We start from the raw sequence: 20323 nt of genomic DNA, 5'->3' as shown, positions 1-20323 counted from the left end.
ATTTCCCCAAGACCTACCTTACACAAGGCATTCCCCAGGGAGGGGTCAGCCCCATCCCCAGGGCGCAGGCTCCCTGCATTTCGGCCAGAGCCAGGACTGCAGCTGGATCCGGTTTCCGACTGCATGTTAGAAGCCGGAGGCACGCTCTGCAGAGGACAAGTTGCCAGGCTTGGTACAGTGTGGGTGGGACCAGACATCAGGCTGGGCCCAGTCTGAGAGTGATCACTTGCCAGGCTTGTGATGGCCTGGGAGGGATCACTCATCAGGTTGGGCATGGAGTGGGGTGTGCCACACACAAGGCTGGGCATGGTCGGCAGGTGACTGGCTGTCAGGCTGGGCATAGCCTGGTTCTGACCGCCCACCAGGCTGGACACGGTTGGTGAGGGGCCACTCAGCAGGCTTGGTACCACCTGGGGTGGGGCAGTTGTCAGGCTGCTCGCACTCTGGATCTGTGGCTCTAAGGTCTTCGCCAGCCTGGTAGATGACAGTTCCATCTCCAGTGTGTTGGAAAAGCCCATGATGCTCACAGAAGTGGAGTGCTGCAGGAGCGAAGAAGACAGGGGACAGTCAGGCTGTTAGCTAGGAATGGTGGGAGGGAGAGGACAGATGCAGCCCACAAGAGTTCCATGCTCAGATCTCACTCTGCCTCAGAGTCTCATAGCTGCAGGGAAGGCAGACAGCACAGGAAGTCCTATTTCCATTGCCCTACACCAAGGAGGTTGGTGGGCTATGACACAGAGGCAGGCACGGCTGAGGACACTAGTGTGCATGCATGTGTGCGTGTGTGTGTGTGTGTGTGTGTGTGTGTGTGTGTGTGAGAAAGAGAGACAGACTGACAGACGAAGAGAAGGAGAGAGGGACAGCCTACCACCTGACCTGAGGGTGGTACACACTCACACATACACACACACACTATCAGCCACATCCCTCACCCCCTTTCCAGTACCTAAGCAAAGGGTCAGACTGTAGGACTACCCTCCCACTTCACATTCCCCTCTGACTACAGCACTAGTGGCCTCTCTTCCCTTCTGGGGGTCCTACAGGATAGTTTCTGCTACATAAAAATGGGAGGAAGTTCAGAAGGCTCAAACCCTGATCTGCTGCAGACATTCTCTGAGATAGTGCCAAGGCTTGGGGAGCCCCAGTCAGTCCTGGGTAACCTGGGTCAAACTCCAGAGGCTTCTCACAGCCTTGTTCAGATCAACTCCAGCACCACCAGCATCAGATTGAAGACTATGACCAAGAGATGTGAAGGTCTTTTCTAGCCCTGCTATACCTGCCAAAGACATTCTAAACCAGATGCAGAGAACATCAGAGCAACTAAATCTTAATATGGACAATCTGGACAATCATTGGATGAGGCAATAATATTCCAACCCCCATAATTCCTTTCTTGTTTCTAACTGCTTGGTGACCTAGGCAGAAGAGACTTAAAAGCTTGATAAAAAGAAGTTAAAGACATAGATACTGCACTGAATCCATTTCAGTTTTTCATGTTGGAGAAAGAGATTTGATGGAGGGGAGATGGTGGGAAGACCTGTTCTAAATGCAACATTCAGGAATTTAAAAGTTTGATATCCTTGCCTTTTTTTAAGACAAAAGATATAATAATTTGACATCTTTTGAAAATCGAAGGGGAAACAAGGAGTAAATATTTCTAAGTTTCCAAAATCAGTGTCATAAACCTGTCATTCTTTTTCCCATGAATAAGACATTCAGGTTTCCACAGGAAAAGAAATACTTCAAATACCCTCTCAAGTTTCCATATTAAGTTAGTAAAGCTAATTAACAGTGAAGAAAAGACTGTCCTCACCTCAGTGAATGTCACCCTAGTCACCCAGTTCTTCAAGCTGAATCCTAGGAGGAAGACAACAGTAGAGCATCCTTCCTCCCTCACCCAAGCTAATACCAGACCTCATCAATTCCACCCCTTAAACATCTCTCAAATATTCCCACTATTCCTCTCTGCTGTTGGTGTCCCAGCCTGGGTTACACATTCATATTTTTCCAGACTACAGTAGTGGTCTCCTCAGTGGAGAAATAGTTTCAAAACACAAATCTGAGCACATCAGTCCTCTGCATAAAACTGTACTGCGCTCCACTGAGAAAATGCTCAACAAGGCTCCTAAGGCCTTGATGAGCTCTTCCCTGTCCTGCTTTGCAGTCACAGTCCATACAACAGCTCTCTCCTCATTCTCTGAACTCCAGCCACTCAGACAATTTTTCAGTTCCTGAAACATGCAACCTCTCTCTTCAGACAGACTGCTTCTTCTGCATGGAACATTCTCCTAGCCCTGCCCCTGTTCCACTTACCTTCTGAATTCAGCTCACCTGTGAATTTTCACTCTAACCCAGACCAGCTCCCCCCTTTTATGCTCTCATAATTCCTGGACCTTATTCTCATAGCCCAATCTGTGACACCATTTGGTTAATATCTATTTCTCCTACTAAGCTGTAAACTCCATTAGAGTGTGGACCTTGTCTGTTTTGCTTATCCACTGTATTTCTAGACGCAAGAGCAGTGCTTGGCTGAATAAATGAATTAATGAGCTATTCACTAAGCTCAAAATGGATTAAAGACCTAAATGTAAGGCCAGACACTATCAAACTCTTAGAGGAAAACATAGGCAGAACACTCTATGACATAAATCACAGCAAGATCCTTTTTGACCCACCTCCTAGAGAAATGGAAATAAAAACAAACAAATGGGACCTAATGAAACTTCAAAGCTTTTGCACAGCAAAGGAAACCATAAACAAGACCAAAAGACAACCCTCAGAATGAGAGAAACTATTTGCAAATGAAGCAACTGACAAAGGATTAGTCTCCAAACTTTACAAGCAGCTCATGCAGCTCAATAACAAAAAAACAAACAATCCAATCCAAAAATGGGCAGAAGACCTAAATAGACATTTCTCCAAAGAAGATATACAGATTGCCAACAAACACATGAAAGGATACTCAACATCACTAATCATTAGAGAAATGCAAATCAAAACTACAATGAGGCATCATCTCACACCGGTCAGAATGGCCATCATCAAAAAATCTAGAAACAGTAAATGCTGGAGAGGGTGTGGAGAAAAGGGAACCCTCTTGCACTGCTGGTGGGAATGTAAATTGGTACAGCCACTATGGAGGACAGTATGGAGGTTCCTTAAAAAACTAAAAATAGAACTACCATATGACCCAGCAATCCTACTACTGGGCATATACCCTGAGAAAACCATAATTCAAAAAGAGTCATGTACCAAAATGTTCATTGCAGCTCTATTTACAATAGCCAGGAGATGGAAGCAACCTAAGCGTCCATCATCGGATGAATGGATAAAGAAGATGCGGCACATATATACAATGGAATATTACTCAGCCATAAAAAGAAACAAAATTGGGTTATTTGTAGTGAGGTGGCTGGACCTAGAGTCTGTCATACAGAGTGAAGTAAGTCAGAAAGAGAAAGACAAATACCGTATGCTAACACATATATATGGAATCTAAGAAAAAAAAAATGTCATGAAGAACCTAGGGGTAAGACGGGAATAAAGACACAGACCTACTAGAGCATGGACTTGAGGATATGGGGAGGGGGAAGGGTAAGCTGGGACAAAGCGAGATAGTGGCATGGACGTATATACACTACCAAAAGTAAAATAGATAGCTAGTGGGAAGCGGCCGCATAGCACAGGGAGATCAGCTTGGTGCTTTGTGACCACCTAGAGGGGTGGAATAGGGAGGGTGGGAGGGAAGGAGACGCAAGAGGGAAGAGATATGGGAACATATGTATAACTGATTCACTTTGTTATAAAGCAGAAACTAACACACCATTGTAAAGCAATTATACTCCAATAAAGATGTTAAAAAAAAAATGAGCTATTCACAATTTTTTTAAAACAACAACAGTGCATGACTGTTTATTCCACAAATTGTAAGCCAAATGAATAGCAGCTTAGTTCTACTAACAACTAAGTCTATAAGTTTCTCTAAAATAATGCCTATTTTTAAAATAATTAATTAATTAATTAATTTATTTATTTATTTTTGGCTGTGTTGGGTCTTCGTTGCTGCGCGCGGGCTTTCTCTAGTTGCAGCGAGTGGGGGCTACCCTTTGTTGTGGTGCGTGGGCTTCTCATTGCAGTGGCTTCTCTTGTTGCAGAGCACGGGCTCTAGGCACGTGGGCTTCAGTAGTTGTGGTGCGCAGGCTCTAGAACACAGGCTCAGTAGTTGTAGCGCACAGGGTCAGCTGCTCTGCGGCATGTGTGGTCCTCCGGGACCAGGGCTGGAACCTGTGTCCCCTGCATTGGCAGGCGGACTCCCAACCACTGCGCCACCAGGGAAGTACCTGCCTATTTTTATATAGCTAAAATTTATTGAGAATTTATTATACACAAGGCAATTTGCTAAGTGTTTTACATATATTTCCTCACTTAATCCTCACAACAAACATTAAAGGGTTGTGAAGGTTAAAAGAAATAATCCATGTAAACATTTAGAGCAATGTCTGGCAGTAGGTACTCAATAAATCCCAGCTGCTGTTGCTGCTATTATTATTGCTATTATTGTCGTAGCCCTAATTTTACACCTGAGAAAAAATGAAGCTCAGAAGGGCATCTGCAGTTTTTTATGTTATTGAAAACATAATTTTAAAAATCTCCATTTCTCTTTGTTTGTGTTCATGAACTTGCATCCAGGGATCTTACTAAAGTCACTTTGGGATTTTCTGTGCATATAAATCATGTCGCCTATGACTACTGAGTTTTATTTCTCCCTTTGCTTACATTTGGTTTTCTTGTCTTACTCCACTAGCTAAGACTTCCAGTATGAGGTTGAATAGAAGTAGTGACAGTAGCCATCCTACTCTCATTCCTAATCTCAGGGGGATCCTTTCACTATTCACCACTAAGTATGATATTTGACATAGGATTTTTATAGATTTAGAATCCGGATCTCTGGCACCAAAGCCACACTCTTCATTCTGGTCTGCTTGCCTCTGCCCCTCTCTGTGCTCACCCCCTTCCCTGATCTCTCCCACATTCTGTTCTTCCATCTCTTTGTCCTTCCTTCACCTGCCCTTTGTCTCTCTTGACCTTTTCTCTCTTCTTCTCCTCTCTTTTTCTTTCTTCTCATCTCTTTTTCTTCTCCCCCAACGCTTTTCCCTTATTATTTGTTTAACTGCTTTAATAAAGCTTATATTTTCTATTCTTAATTTTTAGTTTTAAAAGTAGATGAGCTAAATACCCTTTATTTCTCCAAAGAAAAGTTTGCTTTTTATACGTTTCTTGGTATTTCAATGGTCTTCAATAAAAAGCCTTCAATTTGCTGTATAGTCTAAGTCCCAAGATAAGAAAGGTGAGGAGAAAAAGCAATGGGGGGGAATGCTCAAACCAAATGGAATAAAGTAGGCATAGAGCCCAGCTTAAGGGACTGAGGCCAGAGGCCAAGGGCCATCTCAAACATGCCCTGGCCTGCATCCCTTGGCGTCCTCTTGTTGTCCTGGTAATGCACTAACATAGCTCTCTAATATACTATATTTCCTTATCTTTGGATAAGAATAACCAATGATCATTGTATTCCCTTTTGTAATATATGACTGTCTAATCCTTTGAGCTGGACTCTTTCACCTTTTCCCTATCTGACATGTATATTTAATGCAGTCATCTCATCTACACAGATGACTCGCAGTGAGGTCCTTGGTGCCAAGCATTAAGAGCACCAAAATCCCTCTGGGACCATTCTGAGTAATAATAGTCAGATGCTGTATGTCACAAGACATGCACAAGATTAAATCCCCAAACACAAAACTTTCCAGGTTAGGGGTAGAGATCACATTTGTATGATACCGACTCCCCTTTCCTGATCACTTATTGCACATCATGAAATGTGAGTTAATATAATGATAGAGAAGAGAGGGCATGCAGATTGAGCCATGGAAGAATTGTAGAAACTCTGTTGCAGCTTATTTTGAGCTGCGCCTGCTGGACCTGCTCCCACAACACCTAGCAGACGGCATGAGGTCGGTAACATGTCCTAAGATACTGAAGACTAGACTGGTCTCTTTCCTGTCCATATCTACAGCCAATCTCAAGGAGGCCAAGGCTATCAGTAAGTGGTGTAAAGAAAGCTCTGGTAACAGTAACAAGAACCTGGGAAACATCTATAGGGAAATTCTGAGAAGGGACTCAGAGAGAGTGCTATGAGGAAGCCAGCCCCAGTCCCATATCTATAGGCTATGCAAATACAGTGGCATTTCTGGAACCCATTATGCTGTGTGTTAGTTATTTTTGATACTTCATCTGGCTCTCTGGAGTGAAGAGCTACAAAATACTAAAACAAAAGGTCCTTATTTCATGTACAGGAAGAAAGAGAGGAGTTGAGACCCTCCATCCTACCCTGCTACAAGGTGAGTAGGGGCAAGGGGAGGGCCAACTTTCAGGGCCAGGAAAGCAGGCTGAGTCTCTAGGGCCTGTAAGGAAGAGTCTTCTTGAGAACATACTAGGGTTAGAGAAGGACTTGGGAATGTGACCAAGTTGTCTGACATTTGGTGCCTCACACACAGGAGGAGCTCATATGTCAATGGAGATGATGCCACCTGTCCTCTCCAACACTCAGGATTGTTCAGAGGTCAAATGAGAGAAGGTGAAAGCGTATGGCCAGCTGGAAAGTCTGTATAGGGCAATCACTGACACCGCCAAGCTTAACTGGCACCTTGACTTCATCTTCACATATAAAACCTTCAGATTTCATGAGGGAAAATAAGTATTTTGAGGTTTGCAAGTAAAAATAAATTATTTTCTAGATCAGGGAGGAAGAAAAGTCCAAAATGCAAAAAACATACACTGGTCATCAGCTCAGGTCATCTTTGACGTATGAAGGGAGCTCCCTCTTACCTCCATGACCTAGTATCTCCTTACTTGCCCCTAATTTTCTCTCCTCCCAAATTGTATGTCCCTGTCCCTTTGTTCTCCTTGTCTCTTATCTCTTTATCTCTGTCTCTTTATCTCTGTTTGCCACCTGCCTGACCTGTGACCTGTCTGAATTGTATGACTTTCAACCTTTTCTCCTAGTCACCTATGTAGTCCTTTACCCATCTAATCCTGTTGATCTGTGCTCTGTTACCTGCTGCCTTTCCTCTCCCCATTCTCACCACCCAGATCTTTTTCTGGAGTTCAATGTGCCTATATTGCCATTCTAATGACTGCCACAAGATGTTGTCAAAATTCAGAGAAAACATTGTTCTTTCATTTTAACAGGAAGGGAAATTGAGACACAGAGTGATTACCCAAATTTTCCAAGCCTATAAAGGAATCCAAGGCTGGGCCCAGCCTTAGAAATCCGCTGGCTGGTCTTGATTTTGTGCCATTAGGTAGAAAGCTAGTGCCCTAGTATGATGTGATTAAGAAGTCAATAAACAGACACTTGGTGCACATACCCTGAGTTTAATACAAATTTCAGGTTGTTACAGAAAGATAATATTGCTGAGGATAAAGTGGCACAGATAGGGTGGTGTTCCAAAGAAGTCAATTTTCCAGATATCTGAAACATATCTCTTTCGATAACAAAATGCAGTTAGCTTTAAAATATTATTTTGAAGGGGAGTATTTTTCAAATGCTTTGCACCCTACCCTGTCTTACTAAACAGAGCACATGATGCCTAATGAGACCAATTCTTAGTGATGTAAAAGAACTTTGATGAACCTCTATTGCTGGGGTGTTCTGCAGTTCATTGGTGCTTTAGGGAACTTCTAGGAATGTAGGGCTTAGCTTGTCCTTTCAGTGAATGACTTCACATCGTGGCACATTTCCAGGTGAAGTTTCTTGTCTTCTCCCCTGTTGTTAGCTGCCATTATAGAAGTTCTGCCTTCCTGCTTTTACTCTGCTTACTGCTATAATATAGGAAAACTAAAAATTTCCAAAGAAAACCATATAACTAAGCTTGTTAGATTAAGAATGATGACTAGGGGCTTCCCTCGTGGCGCAGTGGTTAAGAGTCCCCCTGCCGATGCAGGGGACGCGGGTTCGTGCCCCGGTCTGGGAAGATCCCACATGCCGCGGAGCGGCTGGGCCCGTGAGCCATGGCCGCTGAGCCTGTGCGTCTGGAGCCTGTGCTCCGCAACGGGAGAGGCCACAACAGTGAGAGGCCCGCGAACCGCCAAAAAAAAAGAAAAAAAAAAGAATGCTGACTAGATCAGGCTTATAGTCGCATATAGAATATAATGAGTGAGGTTTGTGACATCTGTTCTTGTTGCTGCTCTGAAGCTTTGCCTGCTCACTTCTGCTTTCAGGTTTTTGTTCTAGAAGTTAAACTCGTCAAAAACTCATCACCATGTAAGTGTACAGTAGAAGAAGAGACCAATGTGTCATGTTTTGGAAACATACTGAAGGCCTTCACCCTGGCTGAAGAAACAGATAAGGAGACAAGGATGGAGGTAAATCGATTTGTGAATTAAATCCTTGAGATATTTGAGAATTTCAACAGCTTCAGATAAAGTAGACTGGTTTAACAGCAGGAGATCTTGACACAGCTGAATCAGACAGCTGATGGGGGAACTAACTTTTCTTGCAAGTGGTTTCACAAGTTGGTTTTTAATAGGAAAGTTGCTCTTGCTGATGGTGAGTGCCCCTCCAGCTCAACAAAATACTCTTGTATGAAGTAAGGCTATTGCTATAGATGTAACTATGTTGATATCTGCTAACTGACCAAAGTCAAAAGGGAAAACAATCATGGCTGGTGAAGAGAGAAGAAATGAAGACTGCCCAGTGCCCTGATGATACAAGAAGATGGAAAAAGCAAAGAGGATCCCAGAGTCTGAGGTGGAAGGAAGAGGAAAAGAATAAGTGGATTCCAGTAAATCTGAAGTAAAAGCCAGAATGAGTAGAATCGTCAAAACCCAAATTTTGGAGACTAAGAAAAGTTAGGCCAGAGGTATTTTTCCCAGGCTGGGTTAAGGAAATTTAAGGCCTAGGAACAAGAACCTGTTTTCACATGAACCAAGAGATAGACAAAGATCTTGGGTTTGGTCTGTGAATAAAACCAGGTTAGAATGAAGGAGACAGGCTTCCTAGAGAGTACAAAATTCAGGGAGCCAGACCTGGGGAGTGTTAGCTCTGTTGGACAGAGCACATCTCTACATGTACAGTTCTGCACATGTTAACTGGACACAGGCTATGCCCTAAGAAAGCCACACCAGGCCCTGGGAACATTCTGAGAAACGCTGCTGTCAGTGGCAGACTATGAGGAAAAGAAGGTTGCTAAGGCTGAGAACCCATGACCTGGTCCGTAGCAGTGTATTTGGAGACTGTGAAGGCGGGATGCCTAGTATTCACTTATGTCAAGGTTTAGAGTATGTATTTAAGCAAATCATTTTCCGTCTCTGGGCTTTTCCTCCTCTAGAGGTTAACGTAAATCTCACTGAGTTTTAAGAATCAAATCAAGAGCTCAGGCATCAAAATGCTTTGATAATGGCATAAACGCTATTCATCTGAGTCATTATTCTTGACTCTTCTGCATCACTCTTAATAATCTGGACCACAGGAATGCCTACTACTTCTGTATCATTTGCTGAAAATACATCAAAGACTCCTCTCAAGCCTTAAGCAGCATCTTGGTGGCCTCAAAGTCCTTTGTTGAAGATCTGGGGCCACATTATGAGCAGAAAAGAGGTCCCTCTTGCAAGTGAACTGGGGTTCAGATAGGGCTCTCTGTGACGTGCACAGCCTTGACTCCATGAGTGTTTTGAGGAAAGGAATGTGTGTATTTTTCAGCAGTTGACTAGTAAGTTTGAAATGAAGCCATCAAAATGGCTTCCAGTCTCACTTGGGATTTGAAGGGGTTCTGTCGCAGAGTTGTCTTTCTTCATTGTCTTTCTTCAGAGTGGCTGAACCAAGATTAAGAAGCTTAGGCAACAGCTAGTGCCAAACAAATGTCCAAGTTCATACAAAAACATCCTGCTGGAGGCAGGGAAGGTGGTGGGATAAAATGTTCCCGAGACTGCAGAGCTCAAGCCGCTAGAAAACCCATTCTAGAACTTTCACTTCTCATTTTCAGCAGCAATCTGTTTTCACCATCAGCTTATTTAGTACCAGCTCCTAGGTACTTGTGCACAGCTGCTCAGCTGTAACAGAAGTCCTCCATGTGGTGACACAAAGCAGCTCTGAGCATGACTAGGTCCCTGTGGAACACACAGAGTGGTGCCTGGAGCCACAGGTTCCTTTCATCTGTGGCCTCAGATAGACTTCTGACGTCCCCCGGCACTCACAGGCCAGTACAGGCTGAGGAGTGGGCTGGGGGCTAAATGCCTTTACCAGATAAAGATAGCCAAGACCAAACTAGGCTGGGTCCTAAGACCTCTCCCCAGCAAGGCCTCAGGCTACTTCAGAGAGTATAAAGATAGGAAAATCCAGCAGGTGAGAGACCACATGGAGTCCTACTTCTCCCACTGCAGTGCACAGAGAGAGGCAATTTAACCTAATCATTGAACACAGGGCTGAGGCAGGAACCTGTGCTCTGGTCCTAACACTGCCAATCGTTGGCTGTGTAACTCTTAGGTGATCACTGAACCTCTCTGTGTCTCAGTTTCCACATCTTTCAAAGGGGAGTAAGAAAGTGGTTTCCTCATAGTACTGCTAGGATAAACAAAGAGATACAATGGAATAATCCTTGTAAAAACCTATGAAAAAAGTAGAAAGTGCTATACAAAGTATTATCAATCAATGATAAGATGCTCAAAATGTTGTTTGGTAACCTTGACCTTCATACCCCCACCCTGCCCGATCCCAGATTCAAGGCAATGAATTCCCTCAAAAAGAAAGCCCTTCTGGGCTTCCCTGGTGGCGCAGTGGTTGAGAGTCCGCCTGCTGATGCAGGGGACACGGTTCGTGCCTCGGTCCGGGAAGATCCCACATGCCACGGAGCGGCTGGGCCCGTGAGCCATGGCCGCTGAGCCTGTGCGTCCAGAGCCTGTGCTCCGCGACGGGAAAGACCACAACAGTGAGAGGCCCGCGTACCGCAAAAAAAAAAAAAAAAAAGAAAAAAAAAAAGAAAGCCCTTCTTCTTATTTCAGGAGCTTTGTGTATAAGCAGTACCTCTCTCAGTCAAGTAGACCCAAAGGTTCCTCTGGGCCAGGATGGCAACCTTGAGGTTCCTTTTTCTGGGAGTCCAAGCCACAAAGAAGCCTACAAAACATCTGAAAAATGTCAGGCCACTTGCCCCTCCACACCTCTGCACGAACCCAGGTTAACGGCCAGGGGCAGCTCAACACGAGAAGTTAGAGTTCTTAGGATCTTCTTTAACCCCACTGCCACCCTGCAGCCACACAGGAGGGCAGCATCCCCTCCCCTCACTGCTCAGAGCACCCTGTGGGCCACCCACACAGGCAGCACAGACTCCATGCTTGCATGTGGCTCACCTCCTTTCCTCTGTACTGGGTGGAGGAGCAGAACTGAGACTCATTAAATAAGCAGAAGCATTTTTAGCATGGCTCCCACTACCAGTTGAGCACTGGCAATGCCCATGCTTCCTACTGACCTCTAAAGCTAGCTGCCTTCCATTCATCTTATATTCATCTTATAATGTAACTTCCAGGAGAGCACCAGCAATTCAAGACTTAACGTTTTTCTCCCCCCGAATATGCTTTTCTTCCCATGCTCCCATCTCAGGTGAATGGCAACTCAGTGAGCTAAGACACACCCTGGACTGTCTTTCCCTCACTTCCCATTGACAGTCAGACTCCAAGCCCCAAAGCTCCTGTGATCTGATCTCTTGAAGTCCTTGCTGCCTCATCATTCCCATCATTACCTGATTTCATTCAACTTCTCCTATTTCTCCTCTGTACTATTTTGGTCTCTCTTACTACAACTAAAGTGACCTTTCTCAAATTTAATTCAAACCATGTCCCTCCTTGCTAGAAATCCTTCATTCACGCCTCACAACCCCCAGGACTGAATCCCAACTCCAGAGCATAATTTACAAGGCCTTCCAACCACTCTGGTTTCAATCACGCCCATTCTCCAGTACATCTCATGTTCCTACCGAGCCAAATCATCTGAAACCCCCTAAGTACCCCAGGCTTTCTCTCACTTCTGGACCTTCCTACTTGCCATTCCCTTTGACTATTTATTCTATACTTTCCCCCTTCCTTCCTTTACCAACCTAACTTCTCCTCCTTCAAATCTCAGCTTAAAATCATGTCCTCTGGGAAGTCTGTGAACAGTCCCTTCTCCCAGAGTTAGGTGCTTCTTCTATACAACCCAATGACTATCACAGCACTTTATCGTGTTTTATTGTTGTTGCTTGTTTAACTCTCTCTCCCACTAGAATATAAGCTCCAGTGTGAGACTCTTATTCACCAATGTGTGTCTGACACGTAGAAAACTATTTGGCATATAATAGGAGATTAACATATATTTTTTGAACATTGAGTGAATACATAAATGGGTGGATAGACGGATGGTTGGATGGATAGGTATCTACCCCAGGTGTAAGAATGTAAACCACTAAGAGCCACAAAGGACCAATTTACAGCATCTCTGTGGCCTCTAGGCCAGACAATTTTCAAAAGGATAGGGCAGGATGGGCATAGACAAAAAGCCATTAGTACCAGAGGCCTGCCCAGACTTCAAGGGATTTCCAAGTTAACACTTCATTTTTGCCATCTCTTACTTTTTAAAATTCTCTTCTCAAGTATCATTGAGTTAGACTGATCTAAAACATATATGGCAATGGTGCTACTGGGAGAAACACGATGAAGGGTAGGTACACAGAACAACTAGCGGAACTGGAGTTGTATAGCCTAAGGGATGCTGCAGGACCGAGGGTGCAGGCTGGAAGGATACAGAATAGCTGACAGAGCTTCAGATACAGGGCTGAGTGGAAGTACCAGGAAGGTTGAGGGGACTAGACCAGAAAAGGCAATTGGATAAGTGGAGCAGGGCCAAGGAACACATGGAGGGCTGATGGGAAGGCATGGCACAGCACTTAGGTTCCAGCTAGGAGGATGACCAGGGTAGGGATGAAGGGCAGGGGTCAGAGTAGGACAGCTGAGGAGTCGTGGGATTCTGGGTTATTGCCATGAACGCTTCCACCAGCAGGTAGGTAGATGGACAGGAAGGGCTCCAATAGCTTATCTCCAAGAGATCCCAGTGCCCCTAGATGCTCAGCTACCTCTGCAGGATATCCCTGTAGAGCACTCATCCAATAAATTCCATTAATCCCAATTCTAAGGCCAACGAACTTCGGATTGTGGGACCACATAAAACATTTTCCCCATTTTCATTCATTGCAGACAGAAGAAAGTTCAGGCTTTGGATTCTCATTTTAAATAAACCTTAGCCCTCTTATGTACTAGCTGTAGGACCCTGGATCTCAGTTTCGTTAGCCATAAGATTGGGGTGCCCATCTCACAGTACTGTTGGGAAGGTTAAGTGAAATCACCCTGTGAAGCACCACGCGCAGTTCTAGGTACAGAGTGAGGGTTCAATAAGTCGGCTTTCTTTCCCTTTCCCCTTCCTCTCTAAATGAAGCTCAGCTGCTCCCATTTTTACTGTATGTGGGTGGAAATGGGGCAAAGGAGGACCTTGCAGACTCATTAGGACAGAAGGCATGAGTCAGGGTTGTGTAACATCCAGGGATGGAACAGGGACACTCCTCCCCCCACCCAGTCATCCTCATCCAGGTCCCTGGGGTCTTGACAGGCAGTGGGTCCCGTATGGTCAGCGAAAGCAGGCTCTGTTAGTACCTTTCTCACCACATTCGGAGAGGAGTGCTGGATGGCGCTGTCCAGTGGGGGAACACTGTGAGGAGTTTCTTCCCCAGATGCCTGGGGCAAGTTAGCAGTAGTATTCTTGTCAAGAGGGAGAATTGGCTTTGGGCCTTCAGATGCTGGGGACTCATCTGTAGCCTGGAGAAGAAAATAAGAACTTGGGTGGGTTTTACCGCAAAGAGTAGCAGCAGCAGCAAAGGCTAATGCCCACCCTGCACTGTCCGTTGTTACCACCTACACATTGTGAACTGCTTGAAATTTTTAGAAAGAAAGATAGTCTTATCTAAATTCTTCCTAATATGACAATCTTAGGACAGAACCCAAACCAAGAATTATGAGCTAACTCTGTCATATTCACCTTAGCAATCATAACAGTTTTGACTTACATTTAAAGAGTTTATGGTCCTCTATAAACCCTAGACTCTTCTCTGCCATCATAAGGATTATTCCATATCCCCTCAAAGGAACTGAGCCTCAGAGGAAGACATCTGAAGCATGATCTGAAGCTGTCAGTGCTGAAGCGTAAATGTGAGGCCTTATATTTTGTAATAAAGTAAAAGTCTGTAGAGCTGCTTTGAAGATATAAATGTGGTTACATGTTTAAAGGAGACACCACTATGAAAAAAGTGAGAGGGGAGGAGGAAGGGGCTGGAACAGGAAGCTCTGGGGACAAAGAAAAGCAAGAGTTAAGGATGAAGATGTGGAGTGCTGCAAGAATCCCAGAGGCACAAACTGCGCCTCTTCAATTGTCTCTTAGCTGAGAAAAGAGAGGAGCAGCCTTCATAATCCCCCTAGGGAGAGAACAGGGCCTCCTCTGTGGCATTTCAGAGTCAGCAGCCCTGGACCCAAGTCTTGGCTCTACCACTCAACGTTTTAGGATCTCTAGGCAAACTGCTTGCCCTCTCTGACCTCCACTTCTGCACCTAGAAAAACAGATGGTAATGCCTACATAACAACATTGTTGATAGGACAAATGACATAGTGTATATAAAACATTCCTAGCTTAGTAGGCTTGGAATAAACTCTAAGTCTCTGTCTTAGTGTTTTGAAGTGGTATGAAGTTGCTGTCCACTAGCACGTAGGGCACACCTTCACTGCCCTTCCCCCTGTCTGGGATACACAAGTTACAGCAAGGCAAGTGAGGTTACAAAGGTAAGAGACAGCCTCCCTTCTGCCCTGGCGCTAGCTAGAATCCAGCACAGCTCAGGACGTTCCATTCATGGACAAGGTCCCTAGTGTCACCCAGGAGGACAGGGCTAAGCCAGGCCACTCTGGACAGTATGAAGCCCAGATCTAAGTTGGGGCTAAGTACTCTGTTCTCTGGAGCTTTCCTGAGATGGGAGGTGGAGCCCGGCGCAGTCTTGAATTGTGAGGGCTGAGTTCAAGGCCACCCTAAAATGAAGAAACTGTGCTCTTGTGCCACCCTGTGATTGGGAGGCTGTGTTTCCTGCACTGTCCTAGGGAGAATGTGTGTTCCATGCCACCCTGGGGCTCACCTGCACTGTGTCCTCCTGGCTCTGGGACTGGACAGGTGCCGGCTGCCTCACAATGTAGTTGATCTGCCCCACGATGGTTTGCTGAAGATGCTGAGGCGATTTGGCCTGACTCAGCTGCAGGCTGGGCTGTTGAGCCTGAAGGAGAAGCTCCAGGTCCTTCTGCATTTCCTCCAGCTCAAACTTGTGGTGCATTATGTCCACATTCTGGGAACAGGCAGGCCCAGGAGGGCTCTCGTGCTGACTAGAAGCCAGATGCTGGGATGGAGGGAGAGGTGGGGGTGGCTGCTGTTGGGGCGGAGGTGGCGGCTGCTGCTGAAAGTGGCTGAGCTTCAGCTTCTGGTGGTGGCCCAACTGCACCTGGACAGACGGTGTCTGAAAGGTGGGCGGGGCATGGGCTCCTTGCTGAACATCCTGCGGGGGGACGATGCACACGGGCTGGGAAGTCAGCTGCTGCCCTAGCCGCTGGGATGTGCGCTCTTGCTCCGCAGGGGGCTGGGTTTCCAGCCAGGGTTGAAGTAGCTTTGGTGGATGAGGACGGCAGGGCAGTTCTTTTTCCCTGGGCAGCAGCGGGGAGCACTGCAGTGACCTCAGCTGTTGGGGCACCGTCTCGGAGGGCTGCCTAAAGCTGTGGGCTGGGTGTATGCTGGGCGGCGGGACCTGGCCTTTGAGGGAGGGCGAGACTGGGGAGCAGTGGGAGCAGCACACAGAGGAGGAACACAGTGCTGGAGGCTGGAACTTGTGTGAGGGATGGCTGAGAGTCTCCTGCTGAGCCTCTGGGGACTGGTGGCTTTGATAAAAAGATGACGGTCCCTGTAAGCTTCCATACGCAGGAGTATCTGCCGGGGACAGTTGTCCACCCTCAGTAGTTATACAGCCTAAGAATTCAAAATAGAGAGTGTTTCCAAAGGTAATCTGCAGTTGTTCCCCCTCTGCTACCTCCCACTCCTGGGACCGAAGGATAGCATTCAAAACAACTTGTACCAGATGCAGAGATTAAGAAATTCAACCCCTGATCCCCAAGACTCAGTCTAGAATGCTTCCAGCAATTGGACCTATATAGACCTGCTTTTGGGGCCTGGGACACTTAGAAATTAGCTCAGCTTTTACCAGATGCTCAGTCCTGACTCTATCTCACTAGAGAAACCACGGGCTCCCTCAAAGAGCACCTACTTCTTTTTTAACAGAATAGCCCAAGAGAGACTCAGACCAAAAAAAAATCAACACTGGGGGAGAAGAAGGAGTGTGTTGAAAAGTGGCAAAGGAGATTCATCCCCAGGACAAATGAGCAAGTCTTCAAATATGGTTCTGGGGAACTGTGTGTTGGGCAAGTAGGATGGAAGAGAGTGGGGAAGCTCTAACACCAAGGTCAATGCCAGGCGCCAGTGCTGCGGACTGAGGCCCCTGGGCCCTCATACATGAGTAGATGATGTCCATTGCTGTTTCAGGCTAACGGCTCCTTCAGCTCATCTGAGGCTTATTTGGGGAAGACCAAGTGTCTTGAGGGCAGGAGGTGTGTTTTATTCACCTTTGGTCACTTGGTGGCCAGGGTGGGGCCTGACTCAGAGCAGGTGCTCACCAAAGGTCTGTTGAATTAAATCAAAAGGGTAAGGGAAGCAAAAAATAAACCTAAATATATCATTTATCGCTCTGTTAAGTTCAAAACACTTTCACTGAGAATAACAGCCCGGATGAAGGTAGCAGTTGGCCATTAGTTTAACAAACCTACCATTAGGTTGTCAACACAGGCACAACTTCAAGTTGTCTACATTCTGCCTAAAGACTGAATGCCAGCAAGTTATTGCAGCAGGGAAGAAAAACACACAAGGTCATGAATTATCTGCTTATATCTCAACTCCAAAGGACATGTGTGACACTGTCTGTCTGTCTCCTGTGTCGCTGAAATATCTCTGTTTGTGCCCACACACATGTGCACTGCCATACAGCATTCTGGAGAGTAGGGCCACTGTCTTGTCTCCTCTTCTAGCAATGAAAACAAGGGAAGAGGGACATTCATGCAGAATAGGAAGCTCAGATCTCAGCGGGTCCTGTTACAAAAGTCCTGTATTGCCATTGCTATTTACGCTATCAACTCTCCCCACCCGCACCCCAACCCTACCCTCATCACCCCCAGTCATTCAGGTTTGCTCTGGCAGTCTCAGGGAGTGCTTTCTCTTGGGCATATGCTGATCTAGCCAGTAAGCTAAGCAGATGGTCTATATGTGTTCTTAGCAATCATGCACAGGCCCACAGAGTAGGCCCTGGGCTCACCAAGGGAAGCCAGCTGCTTGGTCCAGAAGTTAGGCTCCCAGGTGAATCTGATACTCCAAGGGGAACCAGGGTCTGTGTTACAATTGGTCTCCAGCAATCGCTGCATCTGAAACACAATCTGACAACAGCACCAAAGGTCATTTCTTTGGGCATCTTGCACCCGAATGACAACGCCCTCTCCCTCACTCTTTGGACAAGTTGAAGGCCAAAGTCCTGGCTGTTTAGCCTGTGGTCCTCCCCCATATGCTTGCTTATTTCCTTACATCTTAGTATCTTCACATTCCTCCGCTTTCCCCCACCCCTACTGATCCCCTTCTTCTTACTGAGGCTTATGGAAAGCCTACATTCTTATCTCTTCCAGGCCTCAAATGATTTTAATTCTCCCTCAGAATATCACTTGGCTGGAAGCCTCTCAAGAGCGTTCCTTTCATTCTACCATAATCTCACATGAAAAGCCAATGGGGGCAGACATTCTCTGAGTTCCCCATAGCTGTCCTTCCATCCACTTGTAAAACTCCATTACATCCTAGTCAACTGCCCTCTTCCTCCCTCATTCCTTTCATCTATCTCCTATGGCTAACTCTCCCATTTATCTAGGACTTTGGCAAGTATCCAACTGCCCTGACAACATCTAGTTAACCAATGTCCTAATCAGCATCTTGGCCTCTTACTTCCTTGATCTCTTTAATGTAAATCACCTTCACCTCTCTTTTCAGTTCACTCACCATATCTAGACCATTTTCATCATCTAGAACCATTCTACCTATGAGACCTTAAACTCCAACAACCCACCCCCTGATCATAACCAGCTCTCACTCTTTCTGAGCATGCTCTTCAGCCTCATTGGACTCCCCAAGCCCTGCTCCCTCAGTCCATATGGTCGTCCCAGCTTTCCATCATTTTCAGTAACAATGTCACTAGTGCCCTAGTTCCCTTCCCATCCCCAATGTCTGACCTTGGGTCAATCCAGCCATCCCAAAGCCACGTTATCTGGGGTCGCTACACTGATCATTACCCTCAGGGGTACCCTTCAGTCCTTCTTCTTATCACTTCCTATCTTGTCAGCTTCCTCTACCATGGTCCTTAATGACTATCTAAAATTTTTACTTCTCTCCTCAATGTCATTTACGCAATGCCTAACCCTCTCATTATCACCTCCAACTTCACAGAGGGTGAAAAAACCCATAAAAGACAATTTCCCTCAAACTTGTATCCCTCCTATCTCCAAACTTAACTACATTATATGGACACCTTCCTGTCCTCTGATCTCAGAGGAAAGGAGTGCCTCTTGTTTAAGGTCAACCAGTTCACTCTAGATCCCACTTCTTTCTGCCCTTCCAGTATGCTTCCTCTACCACACATCTCTTCTACCTTCAACCACTTCTCCCAAATAAAGATGTGCAAATGTCTTCCTTACTTTAAAAAAGTATTCCAACCCTGTCTCCTTCTCAAGCTACCTTCTTATTTCCCTTCTTTTCACTTCTGTCTATACTTCCTCACCTCCCATCCTCAGCTTCCTCATTCTAGCTTTTGACCCTTCTACTTTGTGGGAATGTCTTCCAAAAGATTACCAGGGACCTCCTGATTCCCAGACCTCAAGGCTTCGCTTCACTACTCATGCCCCTTCACCTATGTAGCAATGATAACATTGATTACTTAAAATGTGAAACTCTGTTAATTTCTGTGCACCACACTCTCCTATTTCTCCTCTCACCTCTGATGCTTGCTTCTCATCTCTTTCACTCATCTTCTTCCTCTGTCTATGTGAAAATGACGGCATTTCCCTGGGCTCCAGATTTGTTCTTCTCTTCTTCCTTCACACACTCTTCCAATATCACTGATATCCCAGTGACTCCCACATCTCTCTCTCTCTAACCCTGACTTTTCTTCTGACCTCCGGACCCATCTATCAAAGCAGGTTTGGGACAGCTCCCTTTAAATGCCCTATAGGCACCTTCACTTCAACATATCCAAATATAAACCCCATCAACATCCTTCAAAATTCTTGCTTCTTTTCCTGGGGATCATCACCCTCCCAAGCCCAACACTTCAATGTCATCCTCAACTCCTCCTTTCCTCTTAGGTCCCATTTAAACCCAAATAACTTCCTATGGAATGTTCAGCACACTGCTAGTATTAATGCCTGGATCCATGACCTAAGACAGAACTACAGAACTTCCCAGCTGAGTTGCTTGGAGGAAGGCAGGTCTATTCCAGCACCTGGGTCCTTTGCACTGTGGGGTTTGGTCAAAGATGGTTTTCACTTACTAACCCAAAGTCAGTGATTGAGGAGTGGGAGTTCTTCTTACCAGCTCTTTGCTGAAAAGGAAAGGGATGCTGGTTTTGCTGCAGACAGCCCAATTAATGAAATTCTGCACATGCTCAAATTGACGGTTGAGAACCATGATGCTCTGCAACTGCTGCTCCAGCTTCCGCTTCCTTTCATTAGTAATGCCCTGGTTACGAAGAGAGAAGACAGAGTCCCTGATCCTGTTCTTGGACTGCAGGCCACATGCTTGGGAAGTCTGGTGGTCTGTGTGTATCCGTGTAAACACAGATGGAATCAGATGAAACTGCACCCCTGAGAGGAGGACATGGGCTGCTGAGGGATGGATGGATGGAGGGAGGGAGGGAGGGAGACAGGGTAGGTAGATTTTATAGTACAAACATGGAATGGCTAATAAATGAATGAGAAAATGAATGAATGTCTGCATCTCTTGGGCATAGCTTGTTTCATATCTCTTTCAAGGCTATAACCCTGCATAGTCCAGGAAGGCAGTTGCCTTACTGCCACAGCATTAATG

General features: G+C 45.8%; 1 protein-coding gene across 7 annotated transcripts in view; it reads right to left on the bottom strand.

Annotated features, from left to right (window-relative positions):
- Positions 1-20323, bottom strand: part of TRIM66 (tripartite motif containing 66) — a 61079-nt gene that overhangs the window by 11137 nt on the left and 29619 nt on the right. For 5 of the 7 annotated variants that reach the window (XR_003434543.1, XM_027115440.1, XM_027115442.1 and 2 more), the window contains 5 exons: positions 19829-19975; positions 17520-17637; positions 15252-16126; positions 13732-13893; positions 18-539 (listed from right to left, as the gene is read on the bottom strand). Coding sequence is in view for 6 of the 7 variants with exons in the window: in XM_027115440.1 (XP_026971241.1) it covers positions 18-539; positions 13732-13893; positions 15252-16126; positions 17520-17637; positions 19829-19975 (1824 nt within the window). In the remaining variant the exon portion in view is untranslated. Of the gene's footprint in view, positions 1-17; positions 540-13731; positions 13894-15251; positions 16127-17519; positions 17638-19233; positions 19804-19828; positions 19976-20323 lie in introns of those variants that run through there. The other 2 variants (XM_027115441.1, XM_027115443.1) reach the window with 2 other exon arrangements.

This window comes from Aethalodelphis obliquidens, unplaced genomic scaffold (assembly GCF_003676395.1).
Source record: "Aethalodelphis obliquidens isolate GAN/ISIS:26980383/991018 unplaced genomic scaffold, ASM367639v1 scaffold14, whole genome shotgun sequence".
Lineage (NCBI taxonomy): Eukaryota > Metazoa > Chordata > Mammalia > Artiodactyla > Delphinidae > Aethalodelphis > Aethalodelphis obliquidens.
The sequence above is the reverse complement of the archived record's forward strand: the minus strand, read 5'-3'. Positions and strand labels throughout refer to the sequence as shown.